Source organism: Microcaecilia unicolor, chromosome 4 (genome assembly GCF_901765095.1).
Source record: "Microcaecilia unicolor chromosome 4, aMicUni1.1, whole genome shotgun sequence".
Classification (NCBI taxonomy): Eukaryota; Metazoa; Chordata; class Amphibia; order Gymnophiona; family Siphonopidae; genus Microcaecilia; species Microcaecilia unicolor.
Window position 1 is genome coordinate 23,517,219 of NC_044034.1, and position 21,970 is coordinate 23,539,188.

Below are 21,970 nucleotides of genomic sequence, written 5' to 3' on the forward strand. Positions count from 1 at the left end.
TAAAGTCTCCAATGACCTATTACTGGCTAAATCCAGAGGTCAATATTCCATCCTCATTCTTCTTGATCTTTCCACTGCTTTTGACACTGTCGATCACAGCATACTTCTCGATACCCTGTCCTCACTTGGATTCCAGGGCTCTGTCCTTTCCTGGTTCTCTTCCTACCTCTCCCTCCGCACCTTTAGTGTTCACTCTGGTGGATCCTCTTCTACTTCTATCCCTCTGCCTGTCGGCGTAACTCACGGTTCTGTTCTTTGTCCCCTCCTCTTTTCTATCTACACTTCTTCCCTTGGTTCATTAATCTCATCCCATGGCTTTTCCTACCATCTCTATGCTGATGACTCCCAAATCTACCTTTCTACCCCTGATATCTCACCTTGCATCCAAACCAAAGTTTCAGCGTGCTTGTCTGACATTGCTGTCTGGATGTCTCAACGCCACCTGAAATTAAATATGACCAAAACCGAGCTTCTCATCTCCCCCCCCCCCAAAACCCACCTCCCCGCTCCCCCCCATTTTCTATTTCTGTTGATGGCTCTCTCATTCTCCCTGTCTCCTCAGCTCGAAACCCTGGGGGTCATCTTTGACTCTTCTCTCTCCTTCTCTGCTCATATCCAGCAGATTGCCAAGACCTGTCGTTTCTTTCTTTACAACATCCGTAAAATCCGCCCCTTTCTTTCCGAGCACTCTACCAAAACCCTCATCCACACCCTTGTCACCTCTCGTTTAGACTACTGCAATCTGCTTTTTGCTGGCCTCCCACTTAGTCACTTCTCCCCTCTCCAGTCGGTTCAAAACTCTGCTGCCCGTCTCATCTTCCGCCAGGGTCGCTTTACTCATACTACCCCTCTCCTCAAGACCCTTCACTGGCTCCCCATCTGTTTTCGCATCCTGTTCAAACTTCTTCTACTAACCTATAAATGTACTCACTCTGCTTGCTCCCCAGTATCTCTCCACACTCGTCCTTCCCTACACCCCTTCCTGTGCACTCCGCTCCATGGATAAATCCTTCTTATCTGTTCCCTTCTCCGCTACTGCCAACTCCAGACTTTGCGCCTTTTGTCTCGCTGCACCCTACGCCTGGAATAAACTTCCTGAGCCCCTACATCTTGCCCAGTCCTTGGCCACCTTTAAATCTAGACTGAAAGCCCACCTCTTTAACATTGCTTTTGACTCGTAACCACTCGCCTCCACCTTCCCTTCTCTCTTCCTTCCTGTTCACATTAATTGATTTGATTTGCTTACTTTATTTATTTTTTGTCTATTAGATTGTAAGCTCTTTGAGCAGGGACTGTCTTCTATGTTTGTGCAGCGCTGCGTATGCCTTGTAGCGCTATAGAAATGCTAAATAGTAGTAGTTCATCACAGCCAGTCGACACATCCACACACATGCAGCCATTTAAGGTTAGGTTTTTTTTTATAACTTCCATTTTCTAATTAGAGATCCTCTGTGTTTATCCCATGCCTATTGGAATTCCGTCATTATTTGTGTCTCTGCCACCTCCTTAATGGATGGCTTTCCGCATTTGTGCTGTTAAAGCAAAGAGGAGAAGGAGGAGACAGCATTCAAAGAACTTGGTACTCGGTAGATGAGAGGCAGGTGCAGCTTATACTTCCACGGGAACCCCGCAGGAATTGTTTCCATCCCCATGGGAATCCCTCAGGAACTGCTTCCATTCTTGCAAACCCTGATCCTGTGCAGGTCTCTAGTTTGTATGCCCCTCATCTTTGATCACAACCAAAGTGCCGGTCTATTCATGAGTCAGAGCTTACGCTTTCTTGCCATAAAGCGGCAGAGAATTGATCATGGTTATACTGCTTTGTTAATTTTATCTTGTTTAAAGTCTTGATGTCTGCCCTGCCTCATCAACCATAGGCCCTGGGGAATGAATACACAGAACACATCCGTTAAAAATAAATCCCCATCTAACACACAAGTGTCGAGTAAAAATATAGAAACAGGTATTTTGAAGGGAACTAGTTTCTACATACTAGGATTACTTTGTTAGATGTTAATCCTCAGTGGTACTGTGTTCCCTGGTGAGTTATGTTGTTCAAAGCTAATTTTGCCTTGATTTGCTGTGATGATTGAAGAAATGGAGAAAATGATGGCAGATGAGTTGTCCAATCTGCCCTTCTACACAAACTACCATGTTCTGCAATCCCTCTCAGAGATCAGCTGTTCATGTTTTCTTGAAATTGGATGCACCCTCCTCTCTATCAAATTGTTGGGAGGCCGTGTGTCTTTCACTCTTCCTGTAAATAAAAACTTACCCTCATTCACCTTTTTGAGCTTCCTGTGGAGGTATTTAAATATCTGTAGTTTAGCTCCCCTCTCTTACCTTTCTTCCATACACAATTGGCAGTTTTATAGGGGCAGAATTCCCCCAGGCATGGAATCTGCCCTCATCCAGCCGGTTCTCTTTTGTAGCTTGAACCCCTCCCTGATTGGTTTAGCCCCCAGCTTTCTCTACCCATTCTCTGGGGTAAATAACTTCCCAGTTTCCTTCCCTACTCCCTCTTTCGCTTATTCTCCAGTGGCTCTGTTCACAGTTCTCTCCCTACCCCTGAACCTTCACGGACACCCCCCCTCTACTCCCAGCAAGACCTCCAGTTTTACCTGCCCACTACTCCTTTTACACCCCCTCCTCACATTTCTTTTTATTAAACCCTGTTGCACATACTCCCTGCTTTTTTTTTTCCAGCCCCCCTTGGTATCCCCAGCTTTGTCAGCCCCTTACCCCACAGCACACTTCCTCTCAGCCTTAGCATGCAACACTCAAGGCACACAAATGCAGCATTTTCCAGCCTCCCCACCCCCACAGCGTACACCCCCCCCCCCCCCCTTCCTGGTGCCTCCCTAAGCTTTCTGTTCCTACCATCCCATGATATACACACACAGCCCCTTACCAAGCAGCACACTGCTCCCCTCCAGCTTTCAGAAGGAGGTGTGGCATATTCAAAGGAAAAGGCGGGGCCAAGGCAGCAGAGAAGGATGCAGGCCATTCCTCCCAGTGCACCTTCTCTTGCAGGGAGGAGGCTCAGCTGCCGAGCTGTCTAGCCTTAGCAAGATATGAGTAGAATTCAGCACAGGTAAGGAATTCTGTGTAATTGTACAGAGTTCCCTCTGTATTAATGCATCTACTCCACAGCAAACCTTTCCGAGAAGCAACATCGTTCCAAATATTATAGAACGAGATTCTGAAAATGCTCTTCATTTTTTTATGGTGAGGATTCTTTTATGTTTGATGTTTCATCTTGAGCAATGTTTCTCACCCTTTTAAAGTTCAAAAAGAACAGATGCCAAGCACTGGCGTAAAAGGTTTAACAGGGGGAAATTAAAACCCAGGAGGTTTGCAGAGAAGACTTAGAACCGTGTTTTAAGAATGCAATTGTATTGTGGCTGCAACAAGCAGGAAATGTAGTGTGAACCAAATTAGTTACCTTGAAATACCTTTTGTCAGTAAAGACTTTGGAGCAACAGTTCTGTGTATAAGGTCTTTACTGTTTGGGTCTTGCTGGAAAATCTGTACTGTGACTGGAGGAAGTGAGTTGGGATTCAGTTAGGTACTAATTTGTGAAGTCTCTACTGCAGCAGCCCTGTGCAGAGTGGTGAAGGTAATGGGTGCCGCATCTAAAGAGGCTGGCAGCGGAGGTGTGAACACAACTGGGAGTCTGTAAGGGTAACCCTGCCTGTGTGTGCACAGGAAGAAGCCACCAACCTCAGACTCTGGCTTGAGGCATCCACGGCAGCAGCTGGTCATAAGTCCCTTACACTGGAGACTTCCAGCTCAACAGCGATGACTGTAGGGGGTCGCGTGGAACTTCATCCAAGGCAGAGCATCCAAAGTTGCTGCCACAGAACTGAGAATATGAGCATAATCCCACACCCGTTGGCAGGGAAGAGAGAAAAAAAGCCTGAGAATTTGTTGATTGAGCTGACAATGCTGAAGTAGGAAAACCTTCCGCATGGCTATTGAAGCATATTCCCACAAACGCGGTGGTCTGGGTGGGGGTGAGATGACTTGCTGTAATTCACCACCCAGCACAAGAAGAAGAGACAGTACTGTCTGTGTACTATGAAGGCGCTCTTGATAAGATGGTGCCCAAATTAGCCAGTGTAAGGATGTACCCGGATCCCTTACCGGGGAAGAAAGGCTGCCACCACCACCATAACTTTTGAGAAAGTGCAAGGTGCAGTGGAGCAGCTAAAAGGCACGGCCTTTAATTGAAAATGATCGCCCAATATCGCAAACCGGAGAAATTTCCTTTGAGATGGCCAAATTGGGATAGGAAAATAAGCCGCCTTGAAGGTTATAAGTACATAAGTGTTGCCATACTGGGACAGACCAAAGGTCCATCAAGCCTAGAATCCTGTTTTCAACAGTGGCCAATTCAGGTTAAGGTGTACCTGGCAAGATCCCAAAACAGTACAATATATTTTATGCTGCTTATCCTAGAAATAAGCAGTGAATTTTCTCCAAGTCCATTTTAATGCATATGGACTTTTAGGACGCTATCCAAAACTTTTGTTTTTTTTTTAACCTTGTTAAGCTAAATTTTACCACATTCTCTGGTGATGAACTCCAAAGTTGAATTACACATTGTGAAGAAATATTTTCTCCTATTTGTTTTAAATGTACTACTTTGGAGCTTCATTGCGTGCCCCCTAGTCCTAGTACTTTTGGGAAGAGTAAAGAAGTGATTCAAATCTAACCGTTCCACTCCATTCATGATAAAAGTCTATAAAATAATATCTCCCTTTAGCCATCTTTTCTCCAAGCTGAAGAGCCCTAGCCGCTTTAGCCTTTCGTCATAGGGAAGTCTTACCATCCCCTTTATCATCTTTGTTACCCTTTTCTGTACATCTTCTAACTCCTGTATATCTCTTTTTGAGATGCGGTGAGCAGACTTGCACACAGTTTTCAAGGTGCAGTCACACCATGGAGCGGTACAAAGGCATTATAACGTCCAATGAGGTAAGAAAGTCACCTGGCTGGACTGAGGTTATGACGAGGAGTCTTCATATGGAAATGCAACACTCTGAGACACTTGTTCACCCCTCTGAGATCCTGAACCGGGCAAAGAGAGTCTTCTTTCTTTGGGACAACAAAATAAATATCAACCCGTGCCCCTCTCTGCCAGAGGAACAGGCTGAATGGCCTCCAGTTGCCTTAGAGGTTAAGGTAATTAGCACTGCCCAATTCTTTGCAGTTCTACCGCAAGGGGACAGCATGAAAAGTTCTATGAGTGGCTTTGACAATTCTAGCTTGTATATTTGAGTCCCTGATTGTACAATATAATTCTAGCTTGTAGCCATGGAGAATGATATAAAGAACCCCGTTGGTCTGCAGTAATGGCGATGTGAAAGTGGGAAAGATGCCCATCTATGTCTACAAAGAGGAAAAGGTTCTTGAAGTGGAAAAGGGCTGCTCACCACCTCGAAAGGAAGACCAAGTCTGAGGAAAGTGAGCTTTTTGAGCGGAAGCATTAGCTTTCCTTGGCCTGTACCTCTGTGCTTCTAGAGAATGAGGCTTAGGCTTGTCCTCATGTAGCCACTGGACCTTGGAATCTCCCAGGTCTTTAACAGTCTTCTCCAAATCCGCACCAAAGAGTAGTTTCCCCTGAAAGGGCAACTTTGGCAGACAAGATTTAGATGCCACAGCAGTGGCCCAATGCTTCAATTATAGCCAGTGTCATGCCAAAATGGCCAAGTCCATACCCTTAGCTGACAGGAAGAATATCATAAAGAGCGTCTGACAAATAAGACAACCCTGGCTGGAGGTGAGTCTAGTGTCGACAATTGTTGAATCCATGATAAAGAAACTGTGGCTACAAAAGAAGAAATGAGAATTTAATGTAGCTAGTTGAAAGGCAAGCTTCAAGGAAACCTCAAACTTGCAGTCATGTATATCCTTTAATGTAGTGCCCCCTTCAACAGGGATAGTGGTACATTCAGTAACTGCCATAACAACGGCATCCACCCTAGGCAGAGCAAACTCTAGATAAGACAGCCGAATGGGATATAATTTGGACATAGTGTGAGCTACCCAGAGGTTAGAATCGGGGGTCTTCTACTGAACTGCAATACGTTTCTGCATAGACTCATGAGTATGGAATAATACAGGAGGTTTCTTAGTACCTGACATAATATTCATCCTAGAGTACTGATAGAACTGAAAAATGAGCTTGCAGAGCTACTGTTAGTGATATGCAGTTTATCCTTAAAATCGAGCATGGTACCGGAAGATTGGAGGGTGGCGAATGTAACGCTGATTTTCAAAAAAGGTTCCAGAGAAGATCCGGGAAATTATAGACCGGTGAGTCTGACATCGGTGCCGGGGAAAATGGTAGAGGCTATAATTAAAAACAAAATTACAGAGCACATCCAAGGACATGGAAAATAAGCAGTGAATTTTCCCCAAGTCCATTTTAATGCATATGGACTGTCTATCCAAAACTTTTAGGTTTTTTTTTTTAACCTCACACGGCTTTTGTGTGGGGAAATTTTGCCTGACCAATTTTCTTCAATTCTTTGAAGGAGTAAACAAACATGTGGACAAAGGGGAGCCAGTTGATATTATCGTGTATCTGGATTTTCAAAAGCCGTTTGACAAGGTACCTCATGAAAGGCTACAGATGAAATTGGAGGGTCATGGGATAGGAGGAAATGTCCTATTGTGGATTAAAAACTGGTTGAAGGATAGGAAACAGAGAGTGGGGTTAAATGGGCAGTATTCACAATGGACAAGGGTAGTTAGTGGGGTTCCTCAGGGGTCTGTGCTAGGACCGCTGCTTTTTAATATATTTATAAATGATTTAGAGATGGGAGTAACTAGCGAGGTAATTAAATTTGCTGATGACATAAAGTTATTCAAAGTTGTTAAATCGCGACAGGATTGTGAAAAATTACAGAAGGACCTTACGAGACTGGGAGGCTAAATGGCAGATGATGTTTAATGTGAGCAAGTGCAAGGTGATGCATGTGGGAAAAAAGAACCCGAATTATAGCTACGTCATGCAAGGTTTCACGTCAGGAGTTATGGACCAAGAAAGGGATCTGGGTGTCGTCGACGATAATACACTGAAACGTTCTGCTCAGTGTGCTGCTGCGGCCAGGAAAGCGAATAGAATGTTGGGTATTATTAGGAAAGGTATGTAAAACAGGTTTGAGGATGTTATAATGCCGTTGTATCGCTCCATGGTGCGACCGCACCTTGAGTATTGTGTTCAATTCTGGTCGCCGCATCTCAAGAAAGATATAGTAGAATTGGAAAAGGTGCAGCGAAGGGCGACTAAAATGATAGCGGGGATGGGACGACTTCCCCATGAAGAAAGACTAAGGAGGCTAGGGCTTTTCAGCTTGGAGAAGAGACGGCTAAGGGGAGACATGATAGAGGTATATAAAATAATGAGTGGAATGGAACAGGTGGATGTGAAGCGTCTGTTCACGCTTTCCAAAAATACTAGGACTAGGGGGCATGCGATGAAACTACAGTGTAGTAAATTTAAAACAAATCGGAGAAAATATTTCTTCACCCATTGCATTATTAAACTCTGGAATTTGTTGCTGGAGAACGTGAAGGCGGTTAGCTTAGCAGAGTTTAAAAAGGGGTTAGACAGTTTCCTAAAGGACAAGTCCATAAACCACTACTAAATAGACTTGGGAAAAATCCACAATTCCAGGAATAACATGTATAGAATGTATGTTTGGGAAGCTTGCCAGGTGCCCTTGGCCTGGATTGGCCGCTGTCGTTGACAGGATGCTGGGCTCAATGGACCCTTGGTCTTTCCCAGTGTGGCATTACTTATGTACTAGATGGAGCAGGACCAGAGCACTGATAGGCAGGGGAAGAAATGTTTAAATCCTCCATAGATATTGTGAGCAACAGAGACAACTGCTCTCAAAAACTGCCTAGCTTACTGTAGGATTATCACCCCCATCTGCCTCTGAAAAGTCTAAGTCAGGGCCAGCAGCAGAACTAGGACAGTCAAAATACACAGATAAAACCAGCATTCTCCAAATCCTGCAAAATGGGAAGTTTTCATTTCTTAGGAAGCTGCTCCTCAAAAGCAATATGAGGGGAAGAAGGCGAGGCAGCTGGAGCTAACTTTAATTTAAAAAAAAAAAAAAAAGCCTGATGTAATAAAAGAAAAATTTCAGGTGAAAAAGTCAGAAAAGGTAGCGGGCAAGGAACCCACTGACAAAGTGCCTGCTGAAGTGTTGTGGAGCACAGGAGCCGTTAACATTGAGCCCCCTGTAACCGCTATCAGCGTGGGGCCAGATTGTACTCATGGAGACAGAGTACTGATGGCCAAAGTAGGCAAGAGTGGCATGTCCACAGAAGTAAAGCAATGCATGCAGGAACAGGTAGCCGAGAGCTTACCCCTGCAGCGTGCACAAGACTTGATAGGCTCATAGAGAATAATATACTCACAGAAAACAGCCAGTCTTGTGACCTGCAAAGCACTGAAGTCCCACAAGCGCGCTCAAAAAAGAATCACAGTGGCTGCTTCTTTTTGAGGCAGGAGAAAAAGAGAAGGGTTGAGATAAAGAGGTTGCAAGTGGCAGCAGGGGAGCAGAGAGGGACCTAGACCATTAGGTTTACACCTGAGGCACAGAATATTCTCAAATCCAAACTCAACTGAACCTGCAAGCAGGAAAGGAGGCCACACATAAGTCACCACAGCACACAGGTGCTGTTATCTCACCTGCTGGAGATAGAGAATACTGGATTGGTTGCTAAGCACAGGAGCTTATGAGGCACAACTCATTAGAGTGCTCTATCTCCACCTGTTGGAGGATGGTCACCACTCATTTATGTGGACTGAGCCTTGGACTGTAATGGAATTCAGTTTTACTAAAAGCAAACAAGTGGATTGAATTTTAGAGCAATAAAGGTTTTAGGATAACAGCGTTAACAGTAGTTGCATTCCTTGTAGTCTCAGTACGTTTCCTCAAAAAGAATTATGATAGGTAATTAATTTTTTTTACTTAAATGTGTATGACCCTCTACATGCATTAGTATTAAAGTATGCATGTACTTTTACTTAAATACTTGACCTAGTACTTTGAACATTGCATGCTAAGCATGTGCTGAATCCCTGTAGAGCCTACAAATGAAAATTGGATATCATCCTCTAGTACCAAATAAGCCACGGTGAGAAGGGAAATTCATGGACAATGACTGTGTGTGATGCACATTGGGCTTCTCTCTCTATGTGTAATGTATAAACCCATGTCTGCTTAAAGCTGGTTGTGTAATATACATAGTAGATGATGGCAGAAAAAGACCTGCACGGTCCGTCTAGTCTGCCCAACAAGATCAACTCATGTGCTACTTTTTGTGTATACCCTACCTTGATTTGTACCTGTCCTCTTCAGGGCACAGACTGTATAAGTCTGCCCAGCACTATCCCTGCCTCCCAACCACCAGTCCCGCCTCCCACCACCGGCTCTGGCACAGACCGTATAAGTTTGCCCAGCACTATCCCCGCCTCCCATCCACCAGCCCCGCCTCCCACCACCGGCTCTGGCACAGACCGTATAAGTCTGCCCAGCATTATCCCCACCTCCAAACTGTAAAGTCACCCAAGCCTCCTGCTGGTAACATTAAAATGCTAGTTCTATACAACAGATTCTTACTGTATATGTCGACACTCCTGTTGCTTTTAAATTTGGAGACAAGACTGGTGGAGTTTTCAATACTTCCCTAGATCTTCTCTTAGCCACAAGAGCCCTGCTCAGTGTTCTATAGAGGCTTGTTTTCATTGTTTTCAATGCACATAGACTTACAGAGTTGCACAGGTTACTGTGTGCTCTGAAAATGAGCACCCTAGTGTCCTTTATTAATATAAGGGTGCTTTGGGCTTGTAAAAGTTGGGAAACACTGCTCCAATATGTCACCCCCCCCCCCCCCCCTTTGCAATATCATCTGTGCTGTATTTATGCTGTCTCTGGCTATGATATCTTGTACTGTGATCTACTTATTCTGTTTTGACCTGAAGGAGTGTTTACAAATACAAAGATTTGTACCCAATTACTTATAAAAGGAAAGGATCATTCCCAGCTTCTGTAGCCTCCACGGCTAGTAAGTTGCACTGTGTGGGAAGTGGCATTCACTTAACTGTGTCTAGGGGGTGCGGCTCAGAACACAGTTGCACCTTTGGCATCAGTTACCATATACACGCACCATTTGAGGACTCCTAGCCAAGGGCGTAGCCAGACTTCGGCGTGAGGGGGGTCCAGAGCCCGAGGTGAGGGGGCACATTTTAGCCCCCCCCCCGGCACCGCTGATCCCCCCGCCATTGCCAACTTTGCCCTCCTCCCGTCGCCATTGCCGACTTTGCCCCCCCCCCTACCGCCGCCAACCCGCTGTCGCCTACCTTTCCTGGTCAGAAACAGAAGGAAGACTTTTGCGAGAAGAAGAGGACCTCAGCTGGTGGGGGTTGGGGTCCCCCACCAGCAAAGGCAGGCAATGGCAACGGTGGGTTGGCGGCGGGAGGGACGGGTCGGTGGCAGGGGGTCCAGGCCCCCCCTGACCCCACGTAGCTACGCCACTGCTCCTAGCTGAACACACGCACCATTTGAGGACTCCTAGCTGAACGCAACTATGCACCTTGTAGCTGGAGTCTCCAGTCATTGCTAACATTACTGCCCTGCACATCAACCCGTTGCTGGCGAACCACAATAGTGGCAGGGGCATCCCTGTTGCAATAAACTTACCATGGGCTTCTTCCTTCCATACCCCCATTATGGAGCAGCTGCCAGCACAGGGTGCATCAACAGCCACCCTTTGAAACAATGAATAAACTTTGAGTGGAAGAACATTTTTTTTCCATTAATCATGCAGAACAGGCAAAGGACCATGACAAGCAGCTTTCACCATTGGCTTTCATCCAAACCTATAATCTCAGGGTAAATTCAGTCAAATTGCATGCATTGTAAGGGGTGGCTCTCTCACCAAATTTAGGCACACATGCAATTGAAGAGCAATGAATAATGCACATCTATTAACCATGTTGTCATCCCTTTTTGTAAAAAAAAAAAAAAAAAGGTTTATTGCAAAATTTCTAAAAAACACATTTTGTAATTCAAAACATTTATGTTGCATACAAAACTCCCCCTCAAGAGATGTTTATCCACATGGTGAAAGTAACTCAACAATTCTCCACAGAGTTAGTTTCGAGATACGAATTCTCTCCCTTACCCTCTCTCGTCAAAATATCCGACAACATAAACCTCAGTGCACTGATTCACTGCATAGTTTTCCCAAGGGGCTGTACACTTCTTTTTAAATTAATGCCTGCATCCTCTACCAGTAAAACTTGACTGTAACCCTTTGCAAGATCTGGACGAATCTCCAGGGCAAAAGGAGAGGTGATGGCCTGTACCAGGCCTTGGGCTGACTCCTTTGGTTTAACACACAATCTTTATATACACACAGTTTCCCCCCGCCCCCCCCCCCCCCCCCCCCCCCCCCCCCCCATAGTTTACACATCTGTGTTAAAACCTCTCTTGAACATAGAAGGGTTGGAAAGAGAAAAGGCTGTAGTGGGAAATTGTCTCTTCCTAAACCATAGCCCCAAGTTGACCTTATTGCTGCTCGAGACTGTATCACACGTCAAGTTTGAATAAAAAATATATTTAAATGGGTGGAACTGACATTATTTTACGAGTCAACCAGCAGCCATTTTTTAACCAGCCTCCCTTTTTAGGGGAGGGGGGTTTATGAAGTTTTCTTAATCCTTCATCTTCCCTCTTTCACAAACCTTTGATGCTCAAGTGCGATATAAACCGAATGCTTTGATACCAGATTTGCTGTAGAATCCAACCAGTACCCTAATCTTAAAGGAGAAAAATTCCTTCCCTCCTCCCTCCCCTGCTACCCCAGATTACAAATAAGGGGAGGGGGACACTATAATTCGTCACGCATTTTGTCCCCCTTAGGCTTCACTAGTCTACCAATAAAAAGAATCGAGTCTGTTTTGCTGTCCTTGATTAGGAAGATGAATGGGTGGTCTACGTAAAACAGTTTTGGGTTCCTGAGTTCCTCTCTGGAATAGAGATCGCCATCGAAGGGGTTTCCGGGAGTATCCCACTCCAAGGCGGCAGCGTGGAAGACATTGGCCAGGTACAGGTCTTTCTTGCCTGAGATCCTGGAGAGGTCAGCTTTGTTTTTGTCGACAGCTTCAGTTAAACCCAAGTCAGCTAAATGTTTCTACAATTGAGGGGAAGGGGTAGAGAAAAAAGTTACTTCTTCTGCATAGAATAGTACCGAAGTTCTTTACATAACTATCTTGTAACGTCATGTCATATTAGCAGAGTATAAATACTTCATTCTGAGGCAGAGACATCATTGACCATCATGTGTAGGTAGGGGCTGAGCCTAATAATATCCCCTTGCCAGTCTGGTTTTCAGGATATCCAGCATGAATATGCATTAGATAAATTTGGATTACTTCCTCCAATCTGTCTCATGCACATTCATGTTGAATAGCCAAAGCCGAAACCACAGACTGGCAAGGGAGTACTTGCAAGATGGGCTTGAAGAACACTAGGCTAGATAACCTTTTGATGTTCCTCACAGCAGTTGTCCTCTGCATCTCTAAATAAACCTTCTGGCTCCAGATTTTCTTAACCGGTTGATCCAGTCCTGAGTCTACTCCACTGCATGCAAAAACATGTAGTCATTTCGTAGAGATGCAATAAAAAAAGAAAACATAACAAGGCCGGGTGGACAAAGCTAGAGCCAGTAGGCAGACCCAGAACATTCTAAGCTTACATGTAAAATATCATACCTGGGCTAAGTCAATTATTTAATCAGTGAAGAGTACTGCCATTGCCATAACTTTAGTGCATGTTGCCAGTGGTATTACTCCCCATCAAGTGTCAAGTTTGTGCTGACTCAGCTACTTGTCTGTGCTGTTCCCCACAGGCATTGCTAAGGGGTGGCAAGAGCCACTCCAAAAAAAGGGCTTGCCACTCCAGTTCCAGCCATTGGATTGGATTGTGCTGGAATAACCCAAAACATTGCCTGATCTGAGGGCTCCCTGTCCTGGTTCTTTCCATATTCTCTCTGAAGATGCAGCACAGCGCTCCCCATCACTGACAGCAGGAGAAGGGTTAAGTTGTCATCTGCTGCAAAATCTTACAGTTCACTATTGCAGCAGGACATGTCATTTTAAACCTTCTTCTGCTGCCAATATGAGGACCCTACAGATGACACTGTTGGCTTGGGTCTGGGGAGAGGTTGTGAGGGCCAAGGGATGTAAAAGCCTCCAGAGGAACTAAGAGCGAGAACACAAAAAAAGAGAGGGCATTCTCTAGTGTAGGGGGTTTCAACCCAGTCCTCGGGACACATCTCACCAGTCAGGTTTTCAGGATACTCACAATAAATTTGCATGCACTACCTCATGACCTCCATTCTATGCAAATCTATCTCATGCATATTTATCATGGAAATCTTGAAAATCTAACTGGCTGGGTGTGTCCCAAGGACTGGGTTGAGAACCCCTGCTCTAGTGGGATCTGGGATGGAGGGAAGGAACGGATGAGAGGGGAGCACCTCTGGAAGGAGGGAAGAAATCCTTGAGTAGAGGAATGCAGGGAGGTGGCAGATTGGAAGAGAGAAGGAAGCAATTCTAGTTGGACGGTGGGAATGAGAACTGGAGAAAACTGGTAGGGGTAAGAAGTGGGAGAATTCCTAGTATGGAGCAAAGAAAGGGAAGAATTGAGAAAGAAAAATAGAAGTATCTAGAGAAAGAAAGAGGGATTAAAAGAGGAGAGAGGGATGGAGTTAAAAGCAAAGAAGCATCTCGAGAGAGCAGAGAAGGAAGGAGAATAACAAAAGAAACATCTCTAAAGAGGTAGAAGGGGGAGAGAGAAGAAGGTGAGAACCTCCAGTAGGAAAGAGTGGCTGGAGTTAAGGACAGATAGATGGTGTGAAAAACACCCCAAATATTTCTGTCTAGTGATGCAACTGCTGTGCCGAAGAGCTCTTGGTTCCTCAGTTCAGTCCACAAATAGAGGCCAGTGTCCAATGGGTTTCTAGGAGTATCACTTCTACCAAAAAAACCTGTAAAATACAATACATCACCTTCTACTATAATCCCTAGAACTCTGTCTTCCCTGTCAACATTCAGGTCCAAGAACATATGGACTGCCCATGGACAAAGCACCAATAATTCCAGTTGATCTATCAGTTCCATAGGATGTATAAACAGACTGAATGGCAAGTCTAGAAGACCATTACCTGCAGATCATGGCTAACTTCCAGGATGACTTTGGGCAGGGAGATGGCCACTGCACGTACAGTCAACTTTCCCAGCCAGGTCTTCACATGCTCTCTGGTCAACAGCTTCTCCACTCTATCAAGTGACTCGACTTGATGTGGCATGATGAAAATCATACTAGACAGCTTGTGAGCAAGAGGCATCTCAACGATCTGCAGTTTCTCACCTTCATCGTCATAGTAACCGTAGAGACCTTGGAGGTAAAATGAACAAATGAGAAGTTTGTTGTTTTGCTTTTGACAGGAGTTTCCTCATGTTGTGAAAGACAGATCTAAATTTCTACATTGTGACAACAGCTTAGGTTTTTAGCACCTGTCATTCAGTCAAGCCAGTCTAGGTGTTGTATAGGTCTGGACACTGCTCTTTAGAGCAGGGGTGGACAAATCCAGTCCTCAGGGCAACCAAGAAATATGCATGAGATAGATTTACATTCCTACTGCCTGAAGAGCATGCAAAAATTCATGCATGTTCATTGGAGTTATCCTGAAAACCTAGGCTAGAATTGGCCACCTTTGCTTTAGAAGTATATGCCAGCCAGCTAGGCAGCAACTCTGCATTGAATTGGGGGGGTGGGTGATGACCAAGATCTCTGCAACATTATTTTTTTTGTTTCAGGTGCACAGAACATAAGGGCAATCCATCTAAATGGACTGCTAACTTGTAGCCATAGTCCAGATAACCAATTCATGTCATCCTTTTCAGTCATAGATGCATCAAACAATGGGAGCTAGAACTGAAGTTAGAGATCTAGAGCAAAGGATAATTAGAGGTTTGGGTTATCTCCGCTACCACCTCCTTCCCCCCCCCCCCCCCCCCCCCCCCACATGCTCACAAAAAAAGCTTACATGTTATTTTAATCCTTTGATCCTAGAGTGGGGCACTTAATAGAGTCATAAAATAGCAGAAGGGTAGATGGGCATCTGGTAACAATTGTTTTGTTTTTCCATCAGTCCCAACATTTACCTGTGCGGTGCATCATGGGAACACCCACTGTGAATGAACGAGTCACCATAAAGCCACGATTATCCACCATCTGCTCATGGAATTTTTCATCCCAGTGAGCTACGAGAAAAAATTTAGAAAAGGGGTTTAGTTAGCCACTTACACATCTGAGGTCAAATCAATACAGAATTATGAATAACGCTATGCAATGCCAATACATAGTAACATAGTAGATGATGGCAGAAAAAGACCTGCACGGTCCATCCAGTCTGCCCAACCAGATAATTTCACGTGGGCTACTTTTTGTGTATACCTTACCTTGATTTGTATCTGCCATTGTCTGGGCACACACCGTACAAGTCTGCCCAACACTAGCCCCACCTCCCACCACCGGCTCTGCCTCCCAATCTTGGCTAAGCTTCTGGGGATCCCTTTCTTCCGAGCAGGATTTCTTTATGTTTATCCCATGCATGTTTGAATTCCGTTATCGTTTTCATCTCCACCACCTCCCGCCAATAAACATCATTGTTCCGTGACTGCTCTGAATTAATATGATCATCTAGGTTGCTATAGGTGAAAGTGTACTCACGTTTGAAAAACATGGCGTTGACAATCAAGGCCCCATCGGTCTTCTCCACGTCTTTGGTCACTTCTGGGAGTTTGCCATCTGTGGTCTGAGAGGCCCATTCATTGATGGACTTCAATGCGCTCCTTTTGTCTCTGAAATTTATCTTGGAGTGCTCATAGTTGTAGTGTTTCTTGCTGTCCTTCACAAAGTCATCAGCAAAGTTGATGGAGCTCGGGCCATACAGGCGGTTCCCGATCTTCCAGGTCACGTTGCGGGCAGTGGAGTTGCTGACGTGATCCAGGAGTTCGGCCAGTCCGACGTGCACATGGTCATCACTGAGTTTGTCAGCGCTGAGAACAGCCTTGGCTTGGGAAGCCGTGTTTGATTTGCCAGCCAGAGACACCAGGCCAAGGGAAGAAGCGACCACCACGGGAGAAATGAGAATGTTCTCTATATTCTTGTCTTTAGCCATCGTCTGGTACAGGTTGAAGGCCAGGTTTGCACTACGGTCGGCCAAAGTCGTTGCTTTGTCACTCAGCTTCTTAGCCACTGAAGCATTTTTGACCACTTTCTTCTCTGTCGCTGCTTTAGTGGCTACCTTAGCAGCGGCTGCTCCTAGTGCTACCAGCATGGTGAAGACAACAAGCTTCATCATCCACATGGTGGTAGGGAATGCCGGAAATACTGTAAGTCTGAGACAAAAGGCAGGAAAACTAAATAAGCATATAGACATTTATAAAGATCTGGATGGTCAATAATGCCCAACATTTCATTAGACTCGGAAGCCATAACAAACCAAATATACGAGAAGGGTTTTCCTGTTGTGATTTTGGGAAAAATGCTTAGTACACCTATAAACAGTAGAGATGGGCTGTGCATATAAGTACGTAAGTATTGCCATACTGGGAAAGACCAAAGGTCCATCAAGCCCAGCATCCTGTTTCCAACAGTGGTCAATCCAGATCACATATACCTGGCAAGATCCCCCAAAAAGTACAAAACATTTTATACTGCTTACCCCAGAAATAGTGAATTTTCCCCAAGTCCATTTAATAACGGTCTATGGGCTTTTCCTTTAGGAAGCCGTCCAAACCTTTTTTAAACTCCACTAAGCTAACCGCTAAACAAATGTCTTTCACTAATGAGTGCATGTTATTTGCATATAGGGCTGGATTCAGTAAATTGTGCTCAAAGTTAGGCTTCATAAAGAACCACGTCAAGGGCCTGTTCTATAAAGGTCACTTAGCACTAAGCGCTTAGTGTGGATTCCCACACCCATCTTTGGGTGTGAGGACTTACACCTGCTGAAACCTGATGTAAATGCTGGCCTGCAACCAATGGTTGTTGGGTGCGTTAGTTACCCCATTCTATTAAACTGAGCCTAAATGATGGGAACGTCCCTGATCTATTCACACCCCTCCCCTGGCCACACCCCTTTGCACGCAAGACAAGTTAGGTACACAGTGTTATAGAATAGTGCACAGGTAGCTCTGAAAAGTGTGCATGGTCATGGGAGGGGCATGGGTGGGTCAGGGCCTTCCTAGAATCTGCTGCGTTATAGAATACAGCAGATCTGCATCTAATTTAGGCATCAGGTTTCAGCTGGTGTAAATCCTCATGCCCAAAACTGGGCGTGGACCCCAATGCTAAGCACTTCTATAAACGACACCCAACTAGGGGCACTCTTTATCAGGGGCGTAGCTATGTGGGGCCAGGGGGCATGGGCCCCTGTAGATTTGGCCCTGCCCCCCCTGCCAACAACCTACTCAACCCCCCCCCCACCTTCGGGTACTTTTGCTGGCGGGGGACCCCAACCCCCGCCAGCAGAGGTCTTCTCCGGCGCAGCTGCGTTGCTGATCTACAAGGCTTCATTCTGTTTCTGTGAGTCTGACGAAACAGAACGAAGCCTTGCAGATCAGCCAGCAATGCGGCCGTGCCAGAGAAGAGGACTTCGGCTGGCGGGGGTTGGGGTCCCCCGCCAGCAAAGGTACCGGACGGTGACGGCGGGGGAGGGTTGGTGGCAGCGGGAAGGGGGGGGTCAAAGTTGTTGGTGGTGGCGGGTCAAAAATATGCCCCCTCACCTTGGGCTCTGGACCCCCCTCCTGCCGAAGTCTGGCTAAGACCTTACTCTTTATAGAATAACGTCTAACACTCATTCTTTTCAACACCCAAATTTGGGCACCATTTACTGAATTTAGCTCTAGATGCACTTTGTGTGAACTCTTTCCCAATCGTGCATTCATGCACAATGATTTGTGCACAGGTAATGCACTATTAGGAAACTGTGCACTACATGCAAATAGTGCAACAATTAATGACATTCGTTTCAAATTTTTCTAGCTGCCAAAAGGCTTTTAAGCTGTACAAAAGTTAGGCCCTGCATTGGAGGAGTGGAGGAGTGGCCTAGTGGTTAGGGTGGTGGACTTTGGTCCTGAGGAACTGAGTTTGATTCCCACTTCAGACACAGGCAGCTCCTTGTGACCCTGGGCAAGTCACTTAACCCTCCATTGCCCCATGTAAGCCGCATTGAGCCTGCCATGAGTGGGAAAGTGCAGGGTACAAATGTAACAAAAATAAAATAGATACTATTGGAGATTCTACATGGAATGTTGCTGCTATTGGAGATTCTACATGGAATGTTGCTATTCCACTAGCCACTAGCAACATTCCATGTAGAAGGCTGCGCAGGCTTCTGTTTCTGTGAGTCTGACGTCCTGCAGGACGTCAGACTCACAGAAGCAGAAGCCTGCGCGGCCACATTGGTGTGAGTCTGGGCAAGTCACTTAACCCTCCATTGCCCCATGTAAGCCACATTGAGCCTGCCATGAGTGGGAAAGCACAGGGTACAAATGTAACAAAAAAATTAAAAAAAAACCCAAGTGCATGGATTAAATCTAGCGATTCAGCCAAAGAAGATGTTAAAAGGGCCAGAAGGGATGGTGGCCAATCTGTCTAGGCAGCCCCAGCACAGCAGGGGGGGGGGGGGGGGTCCAAAGAAAGAGGGGGTCCACCCCCTGCTGTCACGCCTGGATCTTCTGAGATGGACTTCCCTCACCACCATATTTGGGGGGGGGGGGGGGGTGTTTTTTTTTTTTTTCCAAAACTGTTGCCTAGTGGCCCTGTAATTTGCACTTTTACATCACCGGCGAAAACTGATCAGAGCTGTACAAAATTCCTGGGATGTGGCAGTGTAACTTAATCCAGGCCAGGACACGCTCCACCCCTGTTTCCCCTCTGCCCATCCCCCGGGGTGGAGCTACCCTCAGTCAAGCAGGGGATGCTGCTGGCAGCTGCACTGGATGGGCTCGTCTTCAATCCATTTATCTGCCTCTCAAATGCAGGGCCGTCTCTGCACTTCACACAAGAATCAACTGGAAACTCCAATCCAGGGCAGGCGGCAGAGACATATCAAGACAAATAAACATGGCACATACATGAAAAGAAAGATTCTAAAGGCCCAACCCATAAAAGTGAAAAATTATAGCCCAGGGCAGGGGATGAACCCTCACAGAAATCCATGAAGTCTGCTCTGACTCACTGCCCTTGGTAGCTGAAAAAGGCAGCTTACAGGGCTCCATTTTCAAGACAGAAAAAAAAAAAAAAAAACAAGCAGAGTTTATTAACATTTCACTGTTTTCGCTTTTACTTTTGGTGCTTCTCAGGATCCCTTGAAAGTTTGTCATAGTGAGGTCAACGTTTGCCCTTTTCATTCTGAAAGAAAAGAGACATAAAATACTTGGAGGACCCCAAAAAAGGACCAACTCAGCGTCGGGAGGTGATGGGTGGGGGTGGGTTTGTGGTTCATGGAGCTTCTCCTGCTCCCCCCCCCCCCCCCCCCCCCCCCCCACACCCCATCAAAATCTGTCTACGTGGACAATCTGCAATTCCTCCGGCAGTCTAGGGCACACCCTTTGATGCCCATTTTCCAACTGCAGCCCCTCCATTCCACCACTTAATATGAAAAAAAAGTCTTTGGTTGCTAATATAAGGTATTAATATGTATTAATCATAACTATCTCGACAAGCAGTGATACTATAAGGGGGGAGGGGGAGATCTAGGCGATATCTGGTCATTTGCTGATGTGGCAGCCATGCAGAACAGACCCTCCGACCCTCCCTTCCCAATTCCACTCCTTTGTGCAAAAAAAATTGCTCCACTCATACCAACACCTCGAAAGTTGCTATTCAAAAGAAAAATTGTATATCTCTACTCCACAGGGAATGAGGGAATCGTTTACAAGTTTTTATTACATGCAAGCCCTTCTTAAATCATTATTTTGGTTTAACTTCCACCAGCAAGAAAACTTTTCTTAGTAAGAAGCTAGGGGATGTTAAAAACAGCAGGGGAGAGGAGAAGCATTTTCTGCAAGTTGTACAGGACTAAGGGTTCCTCACCAATCATCCTGTTTGCCTGTTTGCTGATGGCGAGATAAAGTGATGCAGTGGCCACATTACTCCACTCGAATGCACAGAAAAGATAAAAGGTAAGTTTATTTTGTTACATTTGTATCCCACATTTTCCCACCTGTTTGTAGGCTCAATGTGGCTTGTATTCTGTTGAGAGCCAAAGGCTCTATATGCTGTACTTGAGATGCTGTTTCAATAAAAATGTATAAGTTAAAAAGAAATAGAGGTTAACAAAAATATATTAGGTGATATTTATTGGTCTTCTGATAATAGATTTCTTGACTAGTCTTTCTGAGTTGTTTGGATGTGAGGGAAGGAGTGTTAGGTCTCAAAAGCTTATCAAAGTTTTAGATTAAGCCAAAAAAAAAGTTATCATTGTTTGCTGACCGATTCCTGGTGTGTTTTATGTCAATGGGAGAGTGCTGCTGGGGATAAAGATTTTGTCTACTCCCCCCTCCCCTTCCTTTTTTTTGTAAAATCTTTTCATTTAATTTTTCAGCATCTTATCACTGTCATTTCCTATAGTTAGTGGGCATCCTTAAAAAATAATGATGAAAATGTCTTAAGGGCAATCTGTATCCGTTTACTTTTTTTTTTTTTTCCAGAGTAGGAAAAAATGTTTTTGGCCCACCTCCCAGATAGAAAATTGGAAAATCCTCGCTCTCTCGAGTCTGAACGAAGGAGCCTAGCACTGCAGTGAAAAGACACCACATCCAACCTGTGTGATGACTCTCTTATCGCTAAAGCAAAAATCAAAACACAATCATTCCTTATACACAAAGATTTCTTGCTACACTGTGCTACAAGTAAGGAGACAAGATGGAAGGAAGTCAGGAGTCACTCCAGGATACTGTTAGGACAAAAGAGACAAAGCAGTACTCTGGGAAGGCAGAAGAAAACAGTTTTCTCAGTTGCTCAACAGAGGGGAAAAACCAGGATTGTAGATTAAACAGAGACTGAGAAAGTGGCTATAGTCTAACAGTAAGACAGATCAAACAATTTCCAAACCCCAGCTCAAGGCAAGTTATATTCAGATGCACAGATATATCTCACTCTCATTACACACAAGCAAAAGTTTTATCCAGGTTTAGAAATCTATTTTATTGTTATTAAAGGTCCAGCTTCTGCTGTCGATGGCTGCAATCCTAGTATATACTATGCCATACTTTGTATTGTCATTTGAATATTTTTACGGCTGTAATTGTCTATTGCTCATGTTTGATCTATTCTTACTGGACACCGCCTTGAGCGAATTCCTGCAAAAAGGCGGTAAATAAATCCTAATAAATAAATACTATTCTCTTTCTTCTTACCTAGAGAAAGTGTCTGGTCTCAGGGGTTACTCTTTTTCCGTCTGCTGCTCTCTGGAAGCCCAGCCCTTGTTTTCCTCTTTCTCTCTCTGATCTCTGGCAAGTGGCAACAGAGAGAGAGAGTACTTCAGCGGGGCCTATATACCCTCCAAGAGAAAGTTCTGGAAATTTGGAAAAGCCCTTCAAAAGTTTATTCAAATGAAGACCTCAGAGCTCTGCTGGTTTCCAGCCCTCCCACTACATCCCAGCCTCAATCTACCCGCCCTCCATTTATAGAACCAGCTACTGGGTCCTACCGCTTGCCCTGTTTCACTGAGCAGTGGAGGAGTGTGGTAGCCCTGTTAGTCCACTCTTAAGGTTATCAATAGAAATCAAACAAAATAAAACATGGAAAAGAAAATAAGATGATACCTTTTTTATTGGACATAACTTAATACATTTCTTGAT

At 45.1% G+C, this 21,970-nt stretch overlaps 1 protein-coding gene across 3 annotated transcripts; it reads right to left on the bottom strand.

Annotated features, from left to right (window-relative positions):
* Positions 1-11,485: 11,485 nt before the first annotated feature.
* On the bottom strand, positions 11,486-21,726 carry SERPINH1 (serpin family H member 1). 3 transcript variants are annotated; one of them, XM_030200035.1, is made up of 6 exons: positions 21,527-21,726; positions 19,453-19,517; positions 15,828-16,498; positions 15,260-15,358; positions 14,257-14,489; positions 11,486-12,222 (listed from the first exon to the last, which is right to left on the bottom strand). In XM_030200035.1, exons 3-6 carry the CDS (start codon positions 16,465-16,467, stop codon positions 11,920-11,922), a joined length of 1,275 nt encoding a protein of 424 aa, XP_030055895.1. In that variant the 5' UTR covers positions 16,468-16,498; positions 19,453-19,517; positions 21,527-21,726; the 3' UTR covers positions 11,486-11,919. The 3 variants fall into 3 exon arrangements, with proteins under 3 accessions (XP_030055895.1, XP_030055896.1, XP_030055893.1); XM_030200036.1 differs by lacking the exon at positions 19,453-19,517 and adding an exon at positions 20,332-20,400; XM_030200033.1 differs by lacking the exon at positions 19,453-19,517 and having other exon boundaries at positions 21,527-21,725.
* Positions 21,727-21,970: the final 244 nt, after the last annotated feature.

Coding starts and splice junctions, on each gene's coding strand:
- SERPINH1 (XM_030200035.1), bottom strand. CDS start 16,467: ATGTGGATGATGAAGCTTGTTGTCTTCACCATGCTGGTAGCACTAGGA. Junction 15,359..15,827: donor CAACGCCATGTTTTTCAAAC/GTGAGTACACTT, acceptor TTTTTCTCGTAG/CTCACTGGGATGAAAAATTC. Junction 12,223..14,256: donor AAGTTAGCCATGATCTGCAG/GTAATGGTCTTC, acceptor CCTCAATTGTAG/AAACATTTAGCTGACTTGGG.